Source organism: Antennarius striatus, chromosome 2 (assembly GCF_040054535.1).
Source record: "Antennarius striatus isolate MH-2024 chromosome 2, ASM4005453v1, whole genome shotgun sequence".
Taxonomy (NCBI): Eukaryota; Metazoa; Chordata; class Actinopteri; order Lophiiformes; family Antennariidae; genus Antennarius; species Antennarius striatus.
The window spans coordinates 16309772-16335250 of NC_090777.1; the positions used below are offsets into that span (position 1 = coordinate 16309772).

The window sequence follows — 25479 nt, forward strand, 5'->3', positions numbered from 1 at the left end:
ATGTGCAACTTATTTTCCAAGGTTTCTGAGACAATTTTATTCCAAATTTCAAATTCAAATCTCAACAGATGAATATCATTCAAGAAAGACAGAAATCAACTTCATTAATCCCCGTAGGGTTTAAGGTAGATTATTTTAACACTTAGAGTTAAAGTGTGTGTGTGTGTGTGTGTGTGTGTAAGGGCCCGGTAAGCATGCAGATGAGAGGTAGAGCGGCGGGCAGCTCCTTTGTGGTTTGTCCCAATAAGCAATTTGTAAGGGGACAGTGCTTTGCTCAAGAGCACCTTGGCAGCGCCAGTTCACACTCCAAACTTTTTGGTCCCAGTGGGCCTTGAACCAGCAACCCTCTGGCCCCCAACCACCCTTGTCACATTGTTGATGTGAAAGTTGCTCAACGAAATGAGTCTAAAGAGTTACTATGCCCATCCAATTACTTACATCAATTAATTACATCAAATCAAGTCCTTGCGTCTTCTTCTCCTTTCGGCTTTTCGCTTCAGGGATCGCCACAGCGAATCAGTTGCCTCCAACTAATCCTGTCTTCTGCATCCTCTTCCCTCGCACCAACTATCTTCATGTCCTCTTTCACTACATCCATAAACCTCCTCTTTAGTCTTCCTCAAGGCCTCCTGCCTGGCTGTTCAAAACTCAGCATCCTTCTACCAATATATTCCCTATCTCTCCTCTGGACATGTCCAAACCATCTCAGTCTGGCCTCTCTGACTTTATCTCTAAAACCTCTGAACGTGCTGTCCCTCTGATGTACCCGTTCCTGATCCTATCTATCCTGGTCACTCCCAAAGAGAACCTCAACATCTTCATCTCTGCTACCTCCCACTCTGTCTCTTGTCTTATCCTCAGTGACACTATCTCTAGACCAGTGGTTCTTAACCTGGGTTCGACCGAACCCTAGGGGTTCGGTGAGTCGGTCTCAGGGGTTCGGAATAGACGGAGGTCAAGACAAAACACCCGACACGATGTGTCAGATGTTTTTGCCAAACATACACGAATCACTGTGTGCGTTTGACACACCGGTAAGTTCGTGATAAGACGCCCCCCTTAGCCATCACTGGCTGCAGGAGATCACGTGACGCTACATCGATTAGCCTACCTGTGCTACATGGGATTTTGCGCACTCAGTAGTCGATTTATGCTTGCCATGTAGAGATAAGATCGGGTCAAAAAATCCAGCCCGACCTGACCCGAGCCCACAGGTGTTAAAGCCCGATCCGACCATAATTATTGACATTTGTCTTTCTATCTGTAAAGTGCTTTGAAATGTCTTCAGATGTGATTAAGCACTATATAAATAAAAGTTGATTGATTGACATTTTGAGCCCAACCCGGCCTGTGGGCTCAGGTTTAAGATCTTACCTCTACTTTCATGATGGTCCGTCATCTGATTGCTTTCTTAATATTTTAATTCATAGTAACTATGCTGGGCGAAAAATGAAAGTGGTTGGACAAACATGTGCAACGTGAATTTACATGTACTGTATAACGGAACGTGATAGGGGCGTTCTGCATGATTTGCAATGTCAAGTTGAGCAACTCTAGTCTCACACTGGCAAAAATAAAGGAACACTTCCTTAAGCTGCATAGAAAACAAAAGAAACAGACTTTGCTGTGAAAATGACATAAGAATAGCACTTGCCAAGGTGAAGCCACGCATATCTGAACTGGTCTCTCAATAACAACAGCAGAAATCACACTGATTTGCAGGTAGGTCAATTCACGTGAGTTCATGCACTGTCTTAGTTTTGTTCTTTGAAAAAGGTAACATTAATGCAAAATTCATTAAATACACCAGTAAAATATATACTTATGTCTTAAATTTGAAAAAAGTTTAGGTTTTTTTTTACGAAAGAAGGGTTCGGTGAGTGAGCATATGAAACCGGCAGGGTTTGGTACCTCCAGCAAGGTTAAGAACCACTGCTCTAGACCAAACAACATCACTGGTCTCACCACAGTTTTGTACACCTTTCCTTTCATTCCACCTGAAACTCTTCAATTACACGTCACACCTGACACTTTTCTCCACCCGTACCATCCTGCCTGCACATGCTTTTTCACCTCTTTTTCACATTCAGCATTGCTCTGGACTGTTGACCCTAAGTACTTAAAATCCTCCACCTTCTTGATCTCTTCTCCCTGTAATCTCACTTTTCCACTTGGGTCCCTCTCATTCACGCACATGTACTCTGTCTTACTGCGGCTAACCTTCATTCCTCTCCTTTCCAGGACAAACCTCCACCTCTCTAGCTTCTCCTCCACCTGTTCCCTGCTCTCACTGCAGATCACAATGTCATCTGCCATCATCATAGTCCATGGACATTCCTTTCTTACCTCGTCTGTCAGCCTGTCCATCACCATAGCGAAAAAGGGCTCAGAGTGGATCCCTGATGCAGTCCCACCACCACCTTAAATTCCTCTGTCACACCTACAGCACACCTCACCACTGTCTTAGAGTCCTCATACATGTCCTGCACCACTCTAACATACTTCTCTGCCACTCCAGACTTCCTCATACAATACCACAGTTCATTTCTGGGCACCCTGTCATAAGCTTTCTCCAGATCTACAAAAACACAATGCAGCTCCCTCTGGCCTTCTCTGTACTTCTATATTAACATCCTCAAAGCAAATACTGCATCTGTAGTACTCTTTTTTTGGCACAAAACCTTACTGCTATTCACAAATGCTCACTCCTGCCCGACTCTTTCCCATAATGTCATTGTATGGCTCATCAGCTTCATTCCTCTGTAGTTGCCTCAACTCTGCACATCTCTCTTGTTCTTAAAAATGGGCATCAGCACACTTCTCCTCCATTCCTCAGGCATTTTCTCACTATCTAAGATCCTATCTAACAACCCAGTGAGAGACTCCACTGCCACCTCTCCTAGACACTTCCATATCTCCACGGGTAAATCATCAGGACCAAGTGCCTTTCCACTCTTGATCCTCTTCAATGACCTCCTCACTTCATCCGGACTTATCTTTGCTACTTCCTTGTCCACAACAGCCACCTCTTCTAGTCTTTGTTATCTCTCATTTTCCTCGTTCATCAACTCTTCAAAGTACTCTTTCCATCTTCCCATCACACTACTGGCACCTGTCACTAGACTTCCATCCCTATCCTTAATCACCCTAACCTGCTGCATGTGCTTCCCATCTCTGTCACTCTGTCTTGCCAACCTGTATATATCCGTCTCTCCCTCATTACTGTCCAACCTAGCAAACAATTCAACATAAGCCCCTTTTTTGGCCTCTAATTTCACCTTACGCTGCATTTCCCTGTACTCCTGTCTACTCTTCTCAGTCCTCCCAGTGTCCCACTTCTTCTTAGCTAACCTCTTTCTCTGTATACACTCCTGTACCTCCTCATTCCACCACCAAGTCTCTTTATCTACTTTCCTTCCAAATGACACACCAAGTACTCTCCTACCTGTCTCCCTGATCATATTAGCTGTAGTTATCCAGTCATCTGGAAGCACCTCCTGACCACCCAGAGCCTGTCTTAACTCCTTCTTAAAAGTCATGCAACATTCTTCCTTTTTCAGTTTCCACTATTTTGTCCTGTGCTCTGCCTTTGCCCTTTTCATCTTCCTCACCACCAGACTCATCCTACACACCACCATCCTATGCTGTTTGGCTACACTCTCGCCTACCACTACTTTGCAGTCACTGATCTCCTTTAGATTACACCGTCTACACAAGATGCAGTCTACCTGTGTGCTCCTACCTCCAGTCCTTTAGGACACCCTATGTTCCTGCCTCTTCTGGAAGAAAGTATTCACTATAGCCATTTCCATCCTTTTTGCAAAGTCAACCACCATCTGTCCTTCTGCATTCCTCTCCTGGATACCAAACCTGCCCATCACCTCCTCATCACCTCTGTTTCCTGCATCAACATGTCCATTGAAGTATGGAACCAATGACAACTCTATGACTTCTAGGTATGCTCTGCATCACTTCATCAAAGTCCAACCATATTTTCTCCTTTTCTTCCAGCTCACGTTCTACGTATGGAGCATACCCACTAACAGCATTGAACATCACACCTTCGATTTCCAGCTTCAGACTCACCACTCTATCTGACACTCATTTTACCTCCAGGACAATTCTAACAAACTCCCCCTTCAAGATAACTCCTACTCCATTTCTCTTCCTATCTACACCATGATAGAACAACTTGAACCCTGCTCCTAAACTTCTAACCTTGCTACCTTTCCACCTGGTGTCCTGGACATACATTATGTCTACCTTCTTCCTCTGCATCATGTCAACCAACTCTTTATCTCTTCCTGTTATAGTTACAAAATTCAACATCCCTACTCTCAGTCCTATGCTCTTGGTGTTCATCTTCTCTCTCTTCCTACAAACACACTTTCCTCCTCTCCTGCTTCGACCAACAGTAGTCCAATTTCCACCAGCACCCTGTAGGTGAACAGCACAGATGGCGGTCGTTGTTAGATCAGGCCTCGACTGATCCAGTATGGAAGTCATAGATTTGCATGTTTGATTTGGCAAAAGTTGTATGTCGGATGCCCTTCCTAGCACAACCCTCTGTATTTATCTGGGATTGAGACCGGCACAAAAAGACTGGCTTGTGCCCTCTTGCGGCTACATTAAATCAAATCCTTGTGTGTTTTTCTCAAATTATTTTAAAGTAGATAATGGAACCAACCAAGCAGTGTCAAAAGATTTTTTTCAGCCATTATTCAAATTTTTTATGAACGCAAAACTTGACAACAAAAATATCCAAACAAAAATCATACACATATGAAATACTAAATAATGGCTTTGATATAATATTTAGTTTTAAAAAAATCTAAAATTATGAATATTTCAAGACATTTAGGAGACAAATTCAATTCATGAAACTTTATTTGTCCCCAAGAAAATATTGTACAGTATGTCTAAAAATTTGTATATATACAATACAATAATTCGTAAAGATCCCTTTTTTGTCTAAATTTCTTTTGAGACCCGGTGTAGCGTCGAAACAAATGTAAGGACTAAATATAGGTCGTGTTTGTAAATTTCCAAATTCAAATCAAATATTTCGATTGGTCTGGGCAATCGAAACATTTCCGTTCAATACTTTATTTTTCCGTTTATATCAATTATGTGACATTAAGGTGGTGATTGAGGGTACAACGTTATATTTATTGGAATTTAAGGAATTCTTTGGATATGGCATTGATTTTTTTTAAAAACGTATGGTTCGTAGATGTGGCGGTTATCCATGTGACTTTTCTGACGACACGATGGTGCGGTAAAAAGGGACAGGTACGTTTTTTCAAGCCAATCATTTCCAACAACCTCTTCTTCCAACTAAAGATGACAACAGTCTTATCCAATAGGAGCTTGAGTTGTGTTGGCTCTCTCAACCAATTAGAAAAGTTATGGGCGGATTCCGAAACGGGAATATTGCCCGGCACTGCTACCCACTCTGCCCAGTTCGATCGGCAACGGGAGCGGAAAGAGGAAAGCTGAGAGCCCGAAGGCAGTACCCCCCACCACCGCCGGCCCAGGTTACCATCTAGCACCGGGAAACACAGCAGAGAGCCACCGCCGGCAGAAGCCATTAACAACCAGGAGTAACTATGAGCAGCGAGGCCGAGACACAACAACCACCGCAGCCTGCTGTCGATGCGGAGAGCCCATCCAGCCCGGCAGCCGCCGCTTCCGCGGGGGATAAAAAGGTCATCGGTAAGACTACTAGAAATGAGCTACTATGCTAAATTAGCTAATGTGGTTTGGGGTGCAGGAGATGCTAAAGTCACAATTGATAGTTGCTCATGTAGAACGAGCCGATGGTCTGTTTATACCAATCGTATGATGAAGGCTCGTCCAGTGTCGTGTGTATCTAAAGCGTTACGAGCACAACGATTTTACGGTTTTGCGGTTGACAAATGAACGTTCGTATGGATACCTCTGTCGTGTGGGGTGCCTTTCTGATATCATGTGAATAGTGTTAGCGATTTGATGAAATGATAAATGGGGTGTTGACAACGACAAATTGTTTCAAAAAATTTTTTTTTTTCTGTCAACGAGAGTCCAGTATTGTGATTAGCTTCCAGTATACATTTTAAATATCGTTAATTGTTATGTAGTTTAATGGTAGATCGCGAATAAATATTTAATACAGACATTATGTTCTAAAGGCTTCAGTTGTTCAATGTGAAATGAGGATATACGTGTGGTCATAGTAATCCTATATTTTTTTTTGCCGGTAATCTATGATCATCGGCCCTCAATAAGCCGCAACCCCCATGCCATGTCGCCGGCTTCTCGTCACATGCACGACCCTGAGGTTGTTTCAGAATCATTTTTTATGGTGTTTGTACAAGTGTTCCATAGCAAGTACAGTGGGAATTAGTATTAAAACATCATTGACGTCAGTATTGCTGTTAGTATTTGTAACATTATCAATACACCGAGTAGGTAGACGATAATTTTGCTGCCATATTAGCCGGCCAATGCATCTGCTGTCAAGAGCAAGCTAACTTTAGCTGCGGGTTGTCCCTTTGTTCACCTGAAAGAAGCTGAAAACGTGTTAATATTTTTTTTAAAGAACAATCAGAACACACACACACCTCTCATGTCAAACATAGTTGGCGAAAGAACCACATGATAGCTAGTCTATCTACACATTGCAACACACAACGGTTGTCGAATTTCGGTGGGCTTTTGGGAATAACATTAGCATTGTGGCCTAGCTGCTTAGCTAGCCTGGTGGCCAACGACGCTGCGCTAGCCTTCTAAGCTAGCATAGGGTTTTATATGGCTGAAAGGGCCGCTCAAAATGTCCGCCGAACGATTCCATTGATTTATATCGCCATTTAGTATCTTTGATCATTGAATTCAATAATCGATCGTTTTATTTTCTGGCTTTGTATTACGTTTTCAAAATATTTTGGTTTGTCAAGATAGTTTTCTACTTGCTGGCTGTAGTCCAACCACATGGTTACGACCCAAATAGCATATATGCTAATATACCGATTGGGGTTGCTCCTGGCTAACGTACCCGGGTGCAGCTCTACCACGTGTGAACGCCAGTAGAGAGCACTGCAACGTAAAATGTAGCAGTAGCTTTGTAGTGATTGGACTTGGAAATGTTGTAATCGACCATAACGCACTTTTTTTGTCAGCGTATACAACATTGATGTAATGAACTTGAGTATCTCTGAGACGGAAGCACTGGTGACAAGTCTGTGAGAAACCTAAAGATACACAGGAGAAATAGTGAAAGCATTACCGTCTCATAATATTTTTGGTTCATGCTTAACTCCATGTGCAGCTGGCACAGCGCACCCCTCAGCATTGGGATCTATAAAAAGGGTGACAGTTGCAGGTTAAATATATCATCCACATTATCAGTGGCCCCAGTTGGTTTTCGATCATCTGTTATATGATTCCTTGACTGTTTCCTATTTGAGTCCTTGTGAAATACAGACACCGGTTGTAACTTTACTTGATACTTGGAGTACAGTATCTTTACAAGGTAATTAAAGGACACGATTGATGCCTAAACTTGTTAAATACATTTTATCATTTCAGCAACAAAAGTCTTGGGTACGGTCAAATGGTTCAACGTCAGGAATGGATATGGTTTCATCAATAGGTATGTGAATGTCCAGGATACTGATATCAAGTGTGGGAAGGAATACACCTAATCCTATTGTGGTTTTGCTTAATGATCTTACCATACAATTTTTATCCCTGTCATTGTTATTTATAGTGCTTATTTAATCCTTAATGTTTTTATATTTAGTGGCAGCATAAATATTAAGTTAGGACATTGCTCAACAAGTGTATACAATCAATTATAACTGAGATTATCTCATTCTTTAGGAATGACACAAAAGAGGATGTTTTTGTACACCAGGTAAGTTGCAGGATATATTTTATATTTTTCCCGTCCTTAAATGGGAAAACCGCTTACCTGTGCCATTTTGATTTTTTTGTTTTTTAGACGGCCATCAAAAAGAACAACCCGAGGAAATACCTTCGCAGTGTTGGAGATGGAGAAACTGTGGAGTTTGATGTAGTTGAAGGAGAGAAGGTAAAATCACCTCGGTGTTCAGTATTCCATCTGAGTGTAACTAGGTCTACAGGTTATTTTTGTCTGAACAAGATAAATCTTGGATTCTAGAGCCATAATTTGGGTGATTGCATTACATAGAAAATTTGTCTTTGGTAGGGAGCAGAGGCAGCAAATGTTACTGGCCCAGGAGGTATTGCAGTCCAGGGAAGTAAGTACGCTGCTGACAGAAACCGCTACAGGCGCTATCCCCGGAGGAGGGGCCCTCCCCGTGGTGGAGACTATCCAGAGAACTACCAGAGTGATGGAGAGGGAGAGCCCGGCAGTGGAGGTCGTGACAAAGGTGGCCGAGACGGGGTCGAGAGTGCCCCTGAAGGAGATTCGCAGCAGCAACAGCGCAGACCCACTTACCCTGGGAGACGGCGTTACCCCCCATACTTTGTACGTAGACGCTACGGCCGCCGGCCCCCATACACCAACGCACCACGCGGAGAGATGACTGAGGTACGCCGTCACAGGGCTACTATCCTGAAGCAGGCACCCAGCACTCCCACGGCCAAGTTGGCAAACTTTGTCATACAAAACTCTAAATCCATTCTGGAATGCTGACGTGGTTGTGAACAATAAATCTTGGTGTATCGGGGGTCTTGCCAATATCTTGAGAAACATTCAAATAGGCCCCTAATATCAAATGGGCAACTTGAATATTAAATGGCAAACCAGTCATTGTAAATCCAAATGAGGGCCTTGCAATATATAAAAAAATGTTTGAAGATTTGCCCAAAGGCTCACTCTGGAAAAAGTTACGTGTCACTAGTTTGATCTTTGCCTTTAGGGAGGTGAGGGTGATGAGAACCAGGGAGGTCCAGACCAGGGCAACAGACCAGCGAGGCAGAACTACTACAGAGGCTTCCGACCAAGGTTCAGACCAAGGTTTGCATGTTGGCTTCATTGATGCAGGTTTGCAATAATGGGAGAGGAAAACATGGGCTATTACAGACCATAGCTCTAAATTCTCCAAATTTAATTCGCCATTTAAAATTGACCACAATTACTGGATTTTTCAGAGAAAACCCTCCTTTTTATTGCACCCTAACGTTGAACTGCAGCTGTGCATGTAAAAAAAAAAGCATCAATTGCCTTGCACCAATACATTAAAACTGCATTTTCTCTATTGGATTGATATTTTTTGCATGTTACAAGTATACTTTTTACTGGTATACTTTATTACTTTTCCTTCTCAATTTGTACCTATGTTGGTCATTACAGGGGTCCACCTCGTCCCAGACCAGTGCGGGATGGTGAGGAGGACAAAGAGAATCAGGGTGGCGAAGGCGGTCCGAACCAACAGGCACGTCAAAGGCGTCCCCGCCGCAATGTGAACTACCGCCGCAGACGCCCACAATCTGGTGGCAAACCTGGCCAGGAGACCAAGGAAGCAAAGGCAGGAGGTGACCCATCTGCAGAAAAAACGTCCGCTCCCGAGGCCCAGCAGGGTGGGGCTGAGTAGGAAAGTACCTGCCCACCGGCACCTACCATCTTTTACCATCGTCCGGGTGAGTCTAGGCCCTCTTTATCTGCAGGGAGTCAAGTTTTTCTTTAAAATATCTATTTCCCCACTGGCGGGCTAGCTTGTCATTGGCACAATACTAATACTTTAGAACTGAAATAATGAGATGAACACTAATTTCCTCTTTTGTCTTTTACAGTTTTTTTGTCAACAAGAAGAAACATCAAACAAGATCTGAGCAATAAAGATTTGACTTGACGATCGTCACAAGCTTGCTTCATGCGTTTGACCAGATTACCACCGATTGCCTGCAGAATCTATGCAGACTTGTTTTATTTCCATTATTTTTATGTGACGGCTACAAAAAGTTTTGGGGAAACAGCAAATGTTTTTCTAAACCTGTCCTAAGTTTTTACACCAAATGGTTTTTAAAGAAGAAATTTGATATCTGGTCAGTTTGACATTTTTAAATAACTTTTTATGTATTCAAACATTTTAACAAAATGCAAGCTAAAATAAAACTCCAGGAAACCAGTAAAAGTTTCTGTGTGGCTTTTTTTATATTTCACGGGACCTTTCAAAATGTTAAAGCATACAGTCAATAGTCAATGGGAGATTAAACTGACAAACATCAATATGCTTGACAGGTTTATTTGGTAAAAATTTATTGGTAAATAATCTCGTAACTAAAACATTTGTACAAATATCCCTACATAGCACTTTGACACCAATTATAAAACATTTAAATGTGTTTGTAGTCAAACATGTAGACAATTCTCAAGTTTTAAGTTCCTACTCATGGTTTTCATAGAAACAGGTCTTGGTGACTGAAAGGTGGTCGATGCATCTGGAGCACAAAACGAGATTTGATTAACCCACCATAAGGCAGTGGTTCGCAATATTGAATATTATAGAATACATCTCACTATCTTAGTGTTACACAATGATCAGTTCAGGTGACTTGCCAAGTCTTCCATTGTAAATGTCAGTTATTTCGCACAAATAGGTGGTCAAAAGCACCTTCATCTGCAGCAACTAATTTTATTGTCTTTCAACCAGTTTGGACAGTCTCAAAAGAGCAACAATGCAAGATTCCAATCAAAACCTTCATGCTTGTATTCTCTTCTAATCATGGACACAGAGTGTAACCATTTGTAGGGCATTTCATATTCCAGTTATGTCTCGGTATGTTTGTAAAAGCCTTCTGGACCACCGTTGGAGATACTGATTAATCAAATGTAGTCTCAGAAAAATCTGCGACTGACTGGATGTGTTGTGGTTCCTTTGTCCACCCTGAGGGTTTAACCGGTGCGTCGCTCAGACATTTGTCTCTTTGCGCAGCCGCTTCATACGTTGCACATTATTCTCCATGGCAGTGGGGTTGGTGATCTCAGTGGCACAGCTAGCAGGAAACCAGCCTCTCTCTCCATCTCGCATTCTCTCCCCATAGCACCAGGCTTTGAAGTGAAGACAATTTAGATGATTTTTCAGTTTGCATGGAAGTTAAAGTGCAGTCTATGTGCCGTTTATGCCCCCCCCCCCCACACACACACACACTTCCTCACCGTCTTCTTTCTGCACAACAATAACAAGCTCTGCTTGTTGCAGCCCCAAATCATCTGGTTCCTTTGGCATGTAGGCTTTGGTTGTCTCATACTGAGGCATACCTGAAAAACATTCCTGTCATTAAAGTGAAGCCTCAAACTAACAACATCTTAAACATTTCGTGTGCCTTTATTAAATGGCGTTGTAGTTATTCTAATAAGCTGCTATCTGAACTTAAAACAGTGATGCTCCTGAATATTGACAGTACAGTACTTGGAATCACTTCCTGTAATGTGTCAGGGAAAGATGCGTCATAATAAATAAAAGGTAAGAACACAACTTATCAGTTGTTATCTTAAAATTTTATACGTCATCTAACTTCAGAGTTAACTTGGTGCATTTCAAGGTACGACTCCCTTAGTAAATAAAGCATGTTGACCTACCAGCTGTAGGAGTGGAGACTTCATCCTGCTTGTGTTCTGTAAGAGCAACGATCCACTTTGCCCGGTCCACCCTTAGCAACACAGACGGCACAGCTACATTAAATAGGACCTAAACCTGGTAGACTTTAATGAAGCAGTTCCAAAACATTTCTTGGTCAGGGACTCGTCAACTAAAAGACCACAGACCCCCACATTACGAAACAGAAAAGCAGTCACAAAGGAAAAGATTCATCACATTATTGTTGCATTAAAAACAGACAGCATTGGAAAACAAGGGCTGTCTTTTTGCTGGAGACTTTCTGTAATCCCCTCAGGGAACCCTAAGGGTCCTCACACCACAGTTTGAAAAGCATTGACATGATGCACTGCGGCAATTTAGGTTGTCGTTAATACTTTTGACAGTAGAGGGAGCTCTACCCCAAAACATCAAATCAGATTTCTCCAGATCATGAAAGTCTACTGGATTTTTTTTTAAAAAGTTTCTTAAGGGCCATATTAAAATAACCATTAAAATCCAAAGGGAACAATGTTGTATTTACATATATGGATGATCAAAAATGTGAAGGAGTTCAGTTATTCTCCAAAAAGATCCAAGTGTCCTTCAGATGACATTGTGCCTGAAGTCATCAGGTAATAATTAACCCTTGTGCTTGAGTCTATAATTCCACTTTCTGATTTACAGTTCATGGCTAATGGGAGCAGCAGTACCTGGACTCAGCCACCAATGCGATCTGTTCCGCTCTACCCTCACTGTTCCTGCTCATCAACAGTCTGAAGTAAAGAGAGTTGCTGGAGCTGCTCTTGGAAGGCGAAGTCGAGCGTCCTTCTACATCCTCCCCGACCTCCACCTCCATGTGCTCCAGAGTGGCGTAGTCCATCACCACAAAGCTCTCCTCACTATACAAGCAAAACATTTTTACTCATATTTCCAACTGCAGGACAAAGTGTATCCCAATGGGTAGCAATATTCAAAGAAACAAATGAAAATAATAACAGACCACTTTGCACATAGTAGTGAAGCTGAGTCAGTAACAACCATGTATTTGTTTGAACACAAACAAATGTAAGTCACATTCTTTGCCTATCTGCTGATAGCACTTCCAAGACTCTGTGACAGTGTGGACGTTGAGACCCTGAAAATGATCCAACTGTGTGAGTAACTCCCTTCTCTGAGCTGACATTGTTCAGTTTCTCCCTAATTCAAAACAGAAAGCGAAGGTCTGTTGAGCTGACATACTGAATGCAAGTTTGAAGAATCTGAAGTATGCATGTACCACATCCATTCTCCGCTCTCTCTGTCCCTCTCCTCTTTTCTTGCACTCCATGCCTGCTGGCAGCTCCACTAAGTATCTACAAAATTCACCAAGACAAGTTGACTGGTTCTGAGCATTGTCTTCCTGAACAGCCACTACTTTAAGCAGATATGATCTATAAAGTAATTTGATTTGTGAAAGAGGGATTTTGAAGTGTTTAAAGTCAGTTATCCAGGTGTATACCTAGGTTTAAAAAAAGAGTAGGGACCATCGTACTTGAGGACATTTTTCCTTACATATTCCTGAATTACCCTGACAGTGTGTGCATTATGTTTCCCTTTACCCTCAAATACAGTATATATTTGTACTTTAACAAAATAGAAATGCAAATGATTGGTGTTACTGACATTGGTGTTACTGACATTGGTGTTACTGACCTCTTCTTTTTGGTGACGATCAGCACATCATTGAAGAGAAACAGGTAGTAGCTCTTGTGACTGAAAGCCCTCCAGATGCTGAGCTCTTCGGTGCAAACAGCCAGCTCTCCTCGCTTCTTCAGCCACCGTGACGATGACACCAGAGGAAACGGCTGCGAGGACGTCATAGTTATCATAGACCTTTTGACCAGTCACTGTCCTGCAGTCCGAACTTCAACCATGATGAACGGACATGTATCATGCCTACCTTTATTTTACCAAAATCCATCTGTTTCTGGATTGTGTACATCTGCTCCGTCCTCTCCATCCGTCTAGCACCATCATTGCAGCTACTGACCAACTGTTGAAATAAAAGTGACATGACAGGAATCACCACCCTGTGGCTGTTTGCTATTTGATCCATTTGCGCTGCAGTTTCATACGTATCTGTCCAAACTCTTCATTGCGGCATTTCAGACTTAAGGATTTTAATAAAAGTCAGTAAGTGTATATTCTTGTCAAAAGGACCTCCAGACTAAATTGATATGTATGTGACTAATATTGAGTGAGAAGTTTTGAAGTAATACATCAAGTCATTTCCTCATAGGACTCCAAATATTCAGACTTTTTTTTGAAATCGGTGGAGTCGCCACCTGCTGGTGATTAGAAGGAAATCAAGACGACTTTGTTATTTAAAGGTCCCATATTGTTGTTTTTAATTCATGTCATTCAGCTGCCAGATGTCCAACTACACTGTATTTGAAATGTCTTGCCCCAAAGTGATCCGTGGTCCTCAGTATCTTTGATTGAATATGATTAAAAACAATTCTGTTCTGAAATGCTCGGTGTTAATGGGTATGCCTGCGAGCTCTCTGTCACTACCCCCCTCCCCCTCTGAGCTGCCTCTATCAACACTTCCCTCCCCCTCGTGCTTACGTGCGTTTTGTTTAGGTGTGCCCACATTACAGATCGATAGATTGCCATAGTCTGGAACTTTTTTAACTTTCAGTAACTTCGCTGCTACGTATTTCACTCTTATTCTTCTCCTGTTTTGCATTCTCGTTTTTCATGATATAACAGTTGATTTTTCGGTGCCAAGAGCGGAGCTGCTTTCTCAGTCTGCTGAACAAAGACTCATTGCTCGTGTAAACACGATGAGACTGGCCGGTGAGATAATTAAAGTTGTGTTTTTCAACAATCGTCACGGACAATGATAGGTCGTGGATAACACGGGAGCTAAGCTAACGCAAAATAATGAAACGTGGGATTTTACCGGTAAGACCAAGTTTTGCTGGGGACAGCCTCGGGCAGACAATTACACACGCACACACCTGACTGGCTAACTAGTTATCCAAATGCTAGCTGACTTCAAATGGCTTGTGAGGAACTTTCAGTGTGTAGCTCTGATCCAGGTCATTACTACACGCTGGTACCGTAGCCTGATCACAAACGACGCACACACACATGACTGGAGCAGGGCTAACTAGTTAGCCAAATGCTAGCTGATTTCAACAGTTTGTGAGGAACTTTCAGTGTGTAGCTCTGAGCCATGTCATTACCACACATTGGTACCAAAGCCTGAACGTACTCCCTCTCGGGGAGGACCACATATCAATTGATGCAGGAAGCGTTTGTTTTCCAGATTCTAGGATTTGGTCGGGTTAGGGATGACCACTATGTATATGTAGAGACCGGAATTTCTTTTTTCATAATAGGACCCAGAATGCTCCAGTAAGGTTTAAAAGACATTAATTTCCCCTTTCAGCCTCAAATTTAAATCGTACCTTGCTGATGGCTTGCAGCGCCCACACAGCAGCAAAGTACTCCGCTGTTGTGTCTGGAGTTTTCTGGCAGATTGTCTGTGTAAAAGAATAAAGGCACAAAAAAGAATCAGGATTTTACATTCTGCACCACCATACATTACATGAGGTCAAATCTGAGTTCCTAAATCATTAACAACTTTAAAATGCCAGCGCCTATGGTCTTATATACAAAGTGGTAGTTGTTTATGTAGTTAATACCATTAACTCTCTACTGTTTAGCTGTACATGTTTTATTATAACACTGGTCAGGCAAAAAGAGCACACACACACACACACACACACACACACACACACACACACACACACACACACACACACACACTATGATGTAGGCATTAATACCTTGTGATTTTGATGCAAAATCATGAACAATTTATGGAATTGCAATCAAGAAATATAATTATCACTACATAAAGGTTTTATACTAGCTCTGAAACTTCAGAGCGATTGGCTGGGAATTTTATGGAGTTTTTTTCAATTTATTTCTCATCATAATTATACATTTACTGTTGTGATGTGTCATCCAATAAAGTAAAAATGAACCTTAAATTCAGGGTTATACCTGAACAATGCTCTTGTGTACACACATTACTCATTTACTGTCAGGGTAAAGCCACAGAGGCTGACAGTCACTCATCTAAGTGAATGTGTTTTAAACTGACATCTAATAGCAGGGGCAGTCTGGTGACTCGCTGCATAGGAAGGATGAGGAAAGAGATCATAGGCAGGCCTCCACATTCACTGCTTCCTTCAATCTGCTTTAGAGTCTCTTTAAACATGGTGTTGCTGGTCCTGACAGGCAAAGAAAGAGGGAAGTTCAGTTCATCCTACTGTTACTACAGAAACAGAAATTCCTCCTGGATAAATAAAGTACATTTCTATCATCTGTGAAGCTACTCACAGCAGCTTCTGGAGCGTCCTCTGCTGGAAAGTCTCATTGGAACAGTAGACGATGTAGGGCTCAAAGTGGTGGGAAGCATGGTTCTGAACGATGTCACTAATATCCCGGATCACTGGGTTGTCATAGTGACGCCGTTCAAGGTCCTCAAAAAACCTGAAAAGGTGGCAGAGCAGATTAATAATGCTTAAATGAAAGGACTGCATTTTTCCTCCCAGAGACTCTTTATCTGAGCAAGAAATCACCCAATGATGTTGTATATTGGCTGTGATCACACAGCCAATATACAAGTGGACTTTTCACTGTTTTTGGTACAATGTGGAATGCCAATCCAATGTGAACTAGAAACCCTGTATTACAGAAAGCAGTCCTTGTACATACAGTATATTTGTCACCGACTTTGTAAAGTCAAATAAACATAGTATTAAAGCCCCTTTAATGACAGCATCATTTAACCGAAGTAATGTTTTATGTAGGTGCTGTATCACTGGAAACCATTGCTACCAAGTCTGCTATTTCAAGACTTACAGTGTCATTTTGTATGATGGAAACATCATCTTAAAGTATTTTTTCTTTAAAGTAGTGAGCTCATTTGTAAAAGCTTTGTAAAAGCCTTGATTATTTTTACCATCACAGCATAAACTAGGAAATATGCATTCACAGACTGCAACATCCTGTGACACCCCTGAATTCAAAATTTTACCCTGACCTACCTTCATAGGTCAGGGTCTATGGTCTATGGTCTTACACTGGCCTTCTCCCTCGTTCTTTCTATCCTATCCGGTTCCTGAGTGTACAAAAGTTGAAATGTGACCTTGACCTACTTTTCTCAAGGTCAAGGTCATCATCTCATTTTCATCCCCTTTGCCACCCAAGTAATTTGCTTTTTATTTCATCTTTCTATCTGTAACGGTTGAGAACATATTTGGTGGACAAAAGAATGAACGGACGGACGAATGCACGAACACTGACAATCACAATACATCACCGCTTTGAAGCAGGATGTAATAACTTTAATCTCCTCCCACGTCAAGGGATTTTTTTTTTTTTAAAGAGGATGACACTTGAAAAACAGCCAAACCCAGGAACAGGTACAGCAGTCATTCACACCTAGATACTGTAAACAAGATACGTGAAGCAGCAACTTGTGAGACACAGTCTGTAATCTCATTTTACTGATCGTGTTCCAAATCTGAGAACAAGTGACTCAGAATAGAGGAATAATAAAAATTAAGTCAGTAATTCACAAACCAACCCTGGCTGCTCTCAGGCACCTTGTAATCTCAAAGCACCAGAATACCCCTTAGAGCAAACAGGCGGCAGAACCAGTTTGGCTGGCATGTTTAAACATGTCAAATGAGCCGACAGGACACTAGAGACTAACTAATGCTGAGGGCAAATATGCAATGTGAAACTTTAAATCAACCTATATTATCCTTGAGGAAAAATTACAGAGGGAACGCAGCACAAACTGTTTGAGAAGTCTGCAAAGAACAGCTGATACTGTATGCAAATAGAACATTAAACTGCTTCACTGATACAATCACTAGATTCCTTGATGTGATACGGTGAACTTCCCCCACGACTGGTTTTCCTGCACCCTCGTCTCTCCCCCTCTCACAAACTAAGAGAAGGTTTTGCCTACCGTTTGCTGACTTGGTGGATGACAGCGATGTTGGAGAAGAGGTGATGGTGTTCAGTAGCGGTCATTGTTTTCCTCAGTGCTTCATTACTCTTGAAGTGACGCACCAGGATTCCCAGGCTGTGCAGATATGAATGCTCTGAGGTGATGATCTCAAAAATAGCCTGTCAAATGAGCACACATACCCAAATAAGTCTGGATTTGACCGAAAAATGTACATTTCCAGAGTAATTCCACATTCCCTCATTGTCTGCCTCTCTTCCCTCCTCTATGACTAACAGATGAGTATTAAACCAAAATAGTGAAGCTATAACTTCAATCCTAACCTCTTCACATACTGTAGGATAATATTTCTCATTTATTATAGGTGTAACATATGCCAACAGAGCACATCTAGAGACAGTAAACATATCATCAGCGATTCATTTGCAGTAACTAGATTTTACTATAAGTCACTGTAAGCATTTTGATATGAAGGGCCTTGTGTGCATACGTAATCAGGAGCTTCAGTGAATTGTTGGATGGAAATAGACTTTGCACCCCTCCTCCTTCATGTAAAGGGATGGTGGCTCAGATCGGACCAAAGGGCAATAACTGAGCAAAACTACCAATATTACTTCCTTAAAAACTCATAGCAACATTGATGTTTCAGACTAACGCTCAAAATGTCACAAAAGAATAGGAAATTATAGATTTCCTGGTCGAATCTCCCGGATATGACAGAATAACAAATATAAGAGTAGTGTTTGCAGCTCATCCATGTTAGTCCTAAACGTCAACAAAATGCTTTCAAACCGCTGAAATGTTTCCTTTAAAGTTGTCATGTATAAATGGAGTACCGCAAAAGAAGCAAACCAAAAACAAAAGACATGTGATGATTCAAGGAACAAAAGAGCGAGACCAGCACATGAACTAAGCGTGATTACATTGGTTGGGTGTGGCTATATTCAGGGACTGCAGTGCACACATGGCTTCTCCTTTATTATGACACGGTATCTGGTGCTCGGCCACAAGTGAAGACATTTTACAAAAGGAAAAACCTTTTGCAAAATGGTTTAGTGTTTCACTAAATGGGCCAATCTGTAACGTCTCTCCAGGCGCTGTTTGGTGCTGTTGTGTTAGCTTTGGTCATCATGACCACATCACTGCAGACTGTTATCAGCTCTGGCTTCTGCTCTGTGATGTTTGTTTTTTAATCTTCCCTGAAAACTGTCAAAAAACCAGCAAAATCTTGGAGAGGATCAAATCTAGCTTGTTACCAGACAATGTTGACCTGGTCAAGAATGCTTTTAGGAAACACTGGAACTGAAGTGAAGGTGTAGCATTTAACAGCAGTGGGCATTAATGAGGGATTGGGTACATGACAAACGATGATTTCGAGCTGCATTATGGGAATTGTAGGGTCATGAATTTTGGGAGATTGACCCTTTCTGGGGACAGTCGGGATATTTTGACCTCCAGCGTCTCTTGTGAAAACCTGTATGTGGCATTAATACATTTGTGGACCACCTTTGCTTTGTAATCCCAGAAATATTTTTTACCTCTTCTAAGACATGTGATTCATTACTACTACCCCCAACACACACACACACACACACACACACACACACACACACACACACACACACACACACACACACACACACACACACACACACACACACACACACACACACACACACACACACACACACACACACACACACACACACACACACACACACACACACACACACACACACACACTTACCTCTTGTCTCTTTCTCTCTTGTGGTGAGATCAGGTCCAGGATGCCTGTGTCCTTCACCTTTGGAACATAAAGGAATAAGTTCTGCTCTACATCCTGCTGTACATTTAAGAGAATGTTTTAACTTAAAACTCTGGTATTTCAAGATTTACTTGAGATTAACATGAAAACCTTCACACAATAATTTCTTCAAAGACATATGGATGAAATCACCAGGTTTGAGTCTAATTTCTCAATAAATCCTGGAAGTGTGACTAAAGAAACAGGGTGTTGAATGGAACAATTTGTTTTAAATGTTTCCAAAGGGAAGTTCCAAAGACAAAAGTTGTGCCATCTTTCTAACACTAGTTCCAGGGTACAACTTCTTAGTGCAGTCAATCTGACTATTCAAGCATATGTCCCGTGCAGAACACGTCATGCCGAGAGTAATCACAGTGACTCTGTGAAAGGGGCTTTGTTTGTGCTTTAGCCAAGTACCGCAACTACAGCTGGATATTTCAAACACAATTCTGCAACCACAATGCAGCTGAAAGTTCAGGAAGTCTCAAATGGAAAAGGAGAGGAGTCACTCGTTCAGGAAGTATCCAGGTGTCAGAACTCAGAACCTCAGCAGGCTGCCAGCCTGCTGGAGTCATGCAGGTTATAGGATCAGTGGCATCCCCACACTCTGATTAATACAATATTCATAAGACCGACTTCATAAGGAGGACTGATTTTTTTTCTACCAGGACATTTCTACATGTAATCAAGAACTTTTAAAAGCCAAGATGAAACCTTGATCCCTAATACTTAATTGCCAGGTCTTTCTTTACCTGTGGCAGCTGGCTCCATGTGAGCTGTACAGGCCGGTAGCTCTTCACCACAATGCTCTGGTCTTCCTCTGGAGGCAACTCGACCACCACAAAGTCATCCAGCATCTCATCCTGGTTGGTGGATTGCAGCCCCCGTTCTCGGATCTCTTGGTAGAGGCGTGGAGTGGCTAAGGATTGCATCATCAACAAACACCACTTCAATCTCAATCCAAAACTTCAGTCTGCAGTTTGCAACTACTTAGAAATATAATGCTAGAAGGCCCAGTTCAAAAGGTTTAATATTGAGTTCAGGTTGACAGCAATCACACAGGTTCACAGTTCAGACTGGGATGACCTGTAGCTCCAAGCCAGATTTTAAATATCTTACAAATAAGTCAATTGGTAGAATTAAAGCAAAATACTGCTTTATTAAGAATAGGTATGTTTTGGCACAGACTCCTCTGAATCAACCATGGAAGAGCCACTTTTTAATTACTCCTTGAATGCTTGTTGAACTCATTGAAATGCATGCAGTAGAGAACATGGCAGAGCAGAGGGACCAGTATCACTGATGTCCATCCAAATAAAAGAAAAATTAGTTAATGTGGCCTACTTTGGATATCCAAAAGCCAAATGAGAGTTTGTCCTCAACGACAGATACAGGCTGTGAAATTTGGTAGCAAGTTTGTTCCTACAGGAGGAAACATTTCCAACTGGTGCACCGATCGACATGAACATCAGTCCTCTGTGAGGATCACAGTTTGTGTCCTATTTATGACTTTAAAACCCTAAAAGAGCAAAGTGTGTTTGTTCAACAACATTCAAACAAGTAGATGGAAACTTTTCTCCTGATACTGAAACAAACGGACTGTACGATACTTTCGATGTTAAAGACCTTATTGACATAATGTTTCTCATCTCCTGCAATTACATCACTGTTGATGTTGCTGATTTACTTACATAATCTATTAAAAAAGGTACATGACCGTTTTATTATGGTTATCAGTTTATTACTCAAACACTTCGTAAAAAGTCTAGAAATACTGCTAATTTAATCAGCAAATGGGAAAATATTGTAAGTTTCACCTTTTTTTCTTTCATTTAGGAAAGTACAATTTGATGTATTTATTTTTTTAGGAGAGGTTATATTTTTTTTAAATATCTTTTTAAATTAATTTTATTTACTGTTAAAGAGGGAACACTTTTCACTCGCACTTCCATAAAAAAAAAAAAAATCAAAGTAATAGAGCCCTTATTTTCTTTCTTTTATGGGCCAGTGAAAATGACAGTAGTCATAGTATTAATGATGCAAATAACAGTATTAGTAGTAAAATATCATAACCAATGTTATCATTCTGTGAATATCCCATGGCCTCGCCGTCATCATGCTGATGTGTAATAGTTGTCTAGACATTGAGATTGTGTATGGATGTTTCTAAAATTGTTCATGGCATGAAATAATCTTCTATCTTATACTGCCTCCAGCTTGTTGCACCCACCTTGCTAGTTCTCCATTCAAGATATCTTTGTAGTTTCCCATCTATTTGTAGTTCTCCACTTAAGTTTGGAGAAGTGGACAGAGTTACACATGAGTAACTTACCATCCTTGAAGGACCCACGCTTGTTTAAGTTCCTCTTTCTGCCCAAGGTTCTCTAGAGGGAAGAAAGCAGCACAATCTGAGTACAACACTGTGGGTTCCACATTTCTCTTCTGGGGCTGCCACCATCTCTAAATACAGAATTTTTCATAATACTTGAGTAAAATAAGTATGGGGAGTCCTTCAACAAGCGTGCTGTTTTAGAACATACAGTAAATATTCTCTTTTAGTCGTAAGCCATCATTCTTACGACTAAAGCAGAATACTATTAGCCACGCTGGCTGTGACTAAATGTAAGGAAAGAAACAATCTTATCCAAAAGCAATGACAGATTCTTTGAGTTTATGATAAAAGGATTTCGACCTCTAACCCCTCTCCCAGCGTACCTTTCTTCCAGGGCTGCGAGCTGGGCCAGGACTGGGTGCTCTATCTTCTCTGACGGGTTTCAGCGTGGCTGCAGACCCTCGTCCAGCTGCCATGGCTTCAATGTCAAGACTGGTCACAGCCGCTCTGTACGACTTGTTACGGCGGTTTCTCCTCAAAGCAAATCCATCTCCATCACTGTCATAATCCTCCCAGGACACATCTGGTCCCTGGGTGGAGTGTCGGCTACGGGACCCTCCGGAGAAGTTCTCCAGTCCCACAGGGAAGGTCACCACGGTTGTGTGGTGGCGGACCTTAGACCGGCTAGCCACAGCTAAATTCTTGGGAATAAGTTGTTGGGTGCCGGTCTTCTGTGCTGCAGGACTCCGGGTACTCAGAACCACTTGCGGAGGCACCACCACCCTGTCTACGACATCTTCCTGAGGGGTTTCACATTGGGGCGTGGGGGTACTTGGTGACTCATAGCATTCATCACCTGGCTCAGATATATGGAGTTCTGTTGAGAAGTGGCTCTCCAGGATTAGAGGGGCCTGGTTGCCCACACAGCTGTCTGACTGGCTGTGAGACATGATGTCCTCTCTGCGGCCGCTTCAGACTGGATGTCGATTGAGAACCTCACTCCTACAACATTGGGGGAGTCTGAAGAGGAGGTAAAAAAGGACAGAACCAGAATGAGAGACTAAAGTGACTGAATACAGCTGAAGAAAAATATTCAGCCCCCACTGTGTATTATGTGTATTGGAAAAATATACCACTGATCAGCTGTTTGTACAAACAAGTCAAACAGTTTAAATGCCTTAAAAACGCGGTTTTCAACTTTTTTTTTCTCATTCAACACAAATGCCATTTTTTTGTGACTTATGAAGTCTCAAAATTATTTGACATCCTGTTCAACACCCCTCTTGACTACAGCAGCAGAGTCCCAATGTTTTCTGTTGAAGTTTACATTCACTTAAGGCAGACCTGAGCAAACTGCGGCCTGTGGGCCACATCCGGCACTTTGTACATCCCTGTCCAGCTCACATGAGGCCAATCATAAATTAGCGATGCACAAATTACATAAATTAAACACAATGTTTTAGTCTTCCGACAAACAGCACCAGCTATTTGAAAGATTTAGTGTATTTTACAGTGGAAGAAAGTTGAACAGAATTAAGCTCAAGTTATTGGTAGTGTGGCCCTCTGATACAATTCAGGTTTTTCATGTGGCCCCATGTAAAATTAATTGCCCACCCCTGGTTTAAGGGCTCCATGCCAGAACTCCAAGACATTCACCTCCATTTACACAAAAGCACAAGAAAAGTCAGCTCCAGAGCAATTAAATCATCAAGACGAGCCAGAGAACCTTTTCCACAGGTCTGAGTTGTGATTGAAGACTATGCCAAGAAGAACACCTGACCTCCAGTGTTGCCATGAACCTGCAGGGTGAAGAAGGTAAGAAGGATTCCATAAAGTATCAGGAAATCCTAGAAAAAAGTTGAACCTTGGGCATCTTTGGACATTCCAAAAGAACAGTGATTTCAAACAGACCTCGAAGTCGAGGCGCTGCAGTGGGAATTTTGCCTGAGAAAATCTGTGGTGAGATTCGAAGATGGACGCAACAGCTTGTAAACCAAATAACAGTTCTGAACCAGGGGGCCTTTGCCCATGACGAAGGGGCCTGTGACTCCTCGGGAATGTTGACAAAAGATTTCGGAAGAGACCAGTAATACCTGCTCCATTAAATTATGTAAACTCTTCCTGTCTGGTTACTGCAAACAGCTGATAAATGATATGTTTTGCGAATAAACCTTTATTCCTTTCTTGTATGTTTACCCCAACCACTTGAAAAGGGACACAGGAAACAGCGGGGGGGGTGCATTGAGTGTCACCCATCTGGATGACCCTCATGTACCTCCAGAGGGACCGTCGATAAAAAGAAAATTTCACTCGTGATCTAATCCCCCACTCACACAGGGACTCAACCCGTGACTCACAGCTCACTCCCACGCTGGGCCACAACGTTAGGAGCAGCAGCAAATCCACAAACTACATGAACATGAAGCCGTACATGTTTCTACTGTTAAATAGTCCCGATCAGCCGTGCGCCTGGAATATTATGTCAAGTGCAGGCACGCAACAAGTTATTACGCAGGTTTAACTCTTAGAAATATTTGATAATGACAATGACGATATTCATACGTGAAATAAAGCGCCAACAAGTAGTTTTTAAACCTGTTAAACACCAAACAGCAGCATAAACAACTTGTTTTTGTCGCTGCCTGAAACACGGATTAGGGTGGGAGCAAAAATGTCCGCCTCACATTCCCATAGTTCATAAGTGCGGAGCGACGCGCACCGGAGCGGCAGCCGACAGACAGTCCGAGCCGCGCCGCATCTGGATCGATCGTGTCCGGTACCTTTAAAAGTCCAACCCGCTTTAATGGAACCAGGACGAACCGGCGTTCCTCCGGAGAGCTGCTGTCCGGAGGAGAGATACAGCTGCGTCCCCGTCCGCTCCACTCTCACCGGATTTCTTCCACTTCCTCTGTTCGCCCATTAAGACGCGCTGCTGACGTCACGACAGGTGAGCGTCAATCAGTCAGTGAGAAGAATCCAATTTAAACCCGACAACTGCGTTCAGATATGAGATACTATTTAAATCAGGGAATTAGATTTAGTATTGGGGGACTTTACAGTCTGGCTTAGTCGTTAGTGAATAATTCAAATCTCACGGAGAGTTTGATTAAAAGCCCACATTGCTCTAATATTAGAAGCAGGTCAATATGTTTAATTGTAGTGAATCTTCTGTAGACGTTTTATTTTTACATCTTTGTTTCTTCTTGATGTTTATTGCTTACAGTATTACTGATTAGCCACCAGTAGTTCCGGAGCGCCCCCTCGTGGCCGTCACGCCACGTTGACGCTGTCTGAGGAGGATCGATCTAGACGTTGATCGATTCAGTCTGTGATCACATGATCGGTCAGAGACCATGTACAGCCGAAAAACATCCATGTCAAAGTAAGTGTATACATCTTTGATGTCACCCAAATATACGATCAAGTATCAGAAGAAAATATCTGAAATTTCGACTTTAAAGTCAAAATACTGCGAGAAAGAGATTGTAATCTTACAAGTGAAAAGGCACAAAAATGCAAAAATTAAGTTCCAATGAAAAAATCAATAACGACAATAATACTGTGATCAACAAAAGCCGCTCAGTGTAACAGTATCTCATCTACAAAAGAAGTAATTTACACAAAGTCTGTCTTTTTCTCCAGAGCAGACACATTATCTTTCTCAGTTCTCTCAAGCTCTGACACTGATGTGGTGTTGATGTGACAAAAGATTATATATTTATTTGTGCATGGATTTCTGTTTAAGAAAACAAACAGTCAG

At 41.9% G+C, this 25479-nt stretch overlaps 2 protein-coding genes across 5 annotated transcripts; one reads left to right on the top strand and one right to left on the bottom strand.

Annotated features, from left to right (window-relative positions):
• Positions 1-5444: 5444 nt before the first annotated feature.
• On the top strand, positions 5445-10100 carry ybx1 (Y box binding protein 1). Of its 4 annotated transcripts, none has more exons than XM_068303970.1 (8): positions 5445-5715; positions 7567-7630; positions 7861-7894; positions 7982-8071; positions 8210-8554; positions 8886-8983; positions 9320-9606; positions 9760-10100. In XM_068303970.1, exons 1-7 carry the CDS (start codon positions 5610-5612, stop codon positions 9558-9560), a joined length of 978 nt encoding a protein of 325 aa, XP_068160071.1. In that variant the 5' UTR covers positions 5445-5609; the 3' UTR covers positions 9561-9606; positions 9760-10100. The 4 variants fall into 4 exon arrangements, with proteins under 4 accessions (XP_068160071.1, XP_068160080.1, XP_068160089.1 ...); XM_068303979.1 differs by having other exon boundaries at positions 8886-8971; XM_068303988.1 differs by having other exon boundaries at positions 5446-5715; positions 8210-8491.
• Positions 10101-10197: 97 nt separating this feature from the next.
• Positions 10198-24655, bottom strand: arhgef16 (Rho guanine nucleotide exchange factor (GEF) 16). Its single transcript, XM_068303960.1, has 15 exons — positions 24500-24655; positions 22103-22739; positions 21720-21771; positions 20140-20306; positions 19331-19387; positions 17584-17744; positions 15942-16094; positions 15703-15832; positions 15002-15076; positions 13486-13578; positions 13239-13390; positions 12257-12445; positions 11549-11619; positions 11126-11227; positions 10198-11017 (listed from the first exon to the last, which is right to left on the bottom strand). The coding sequence occupies exons 2-15, from the start codon at positions 22667-22669 to the stop codon at positions 10878-10880; spliced, it is 2109 nt and encodes a 702-aa protein (XP_068160061.1). The 5' UTR covers positions 22670-22739; positions 24500-24655; the 3' UTR covers positions 10198-10877.
• Between the last annotated feature and the right edge of the window lie 824 nt (positions 24656-25479).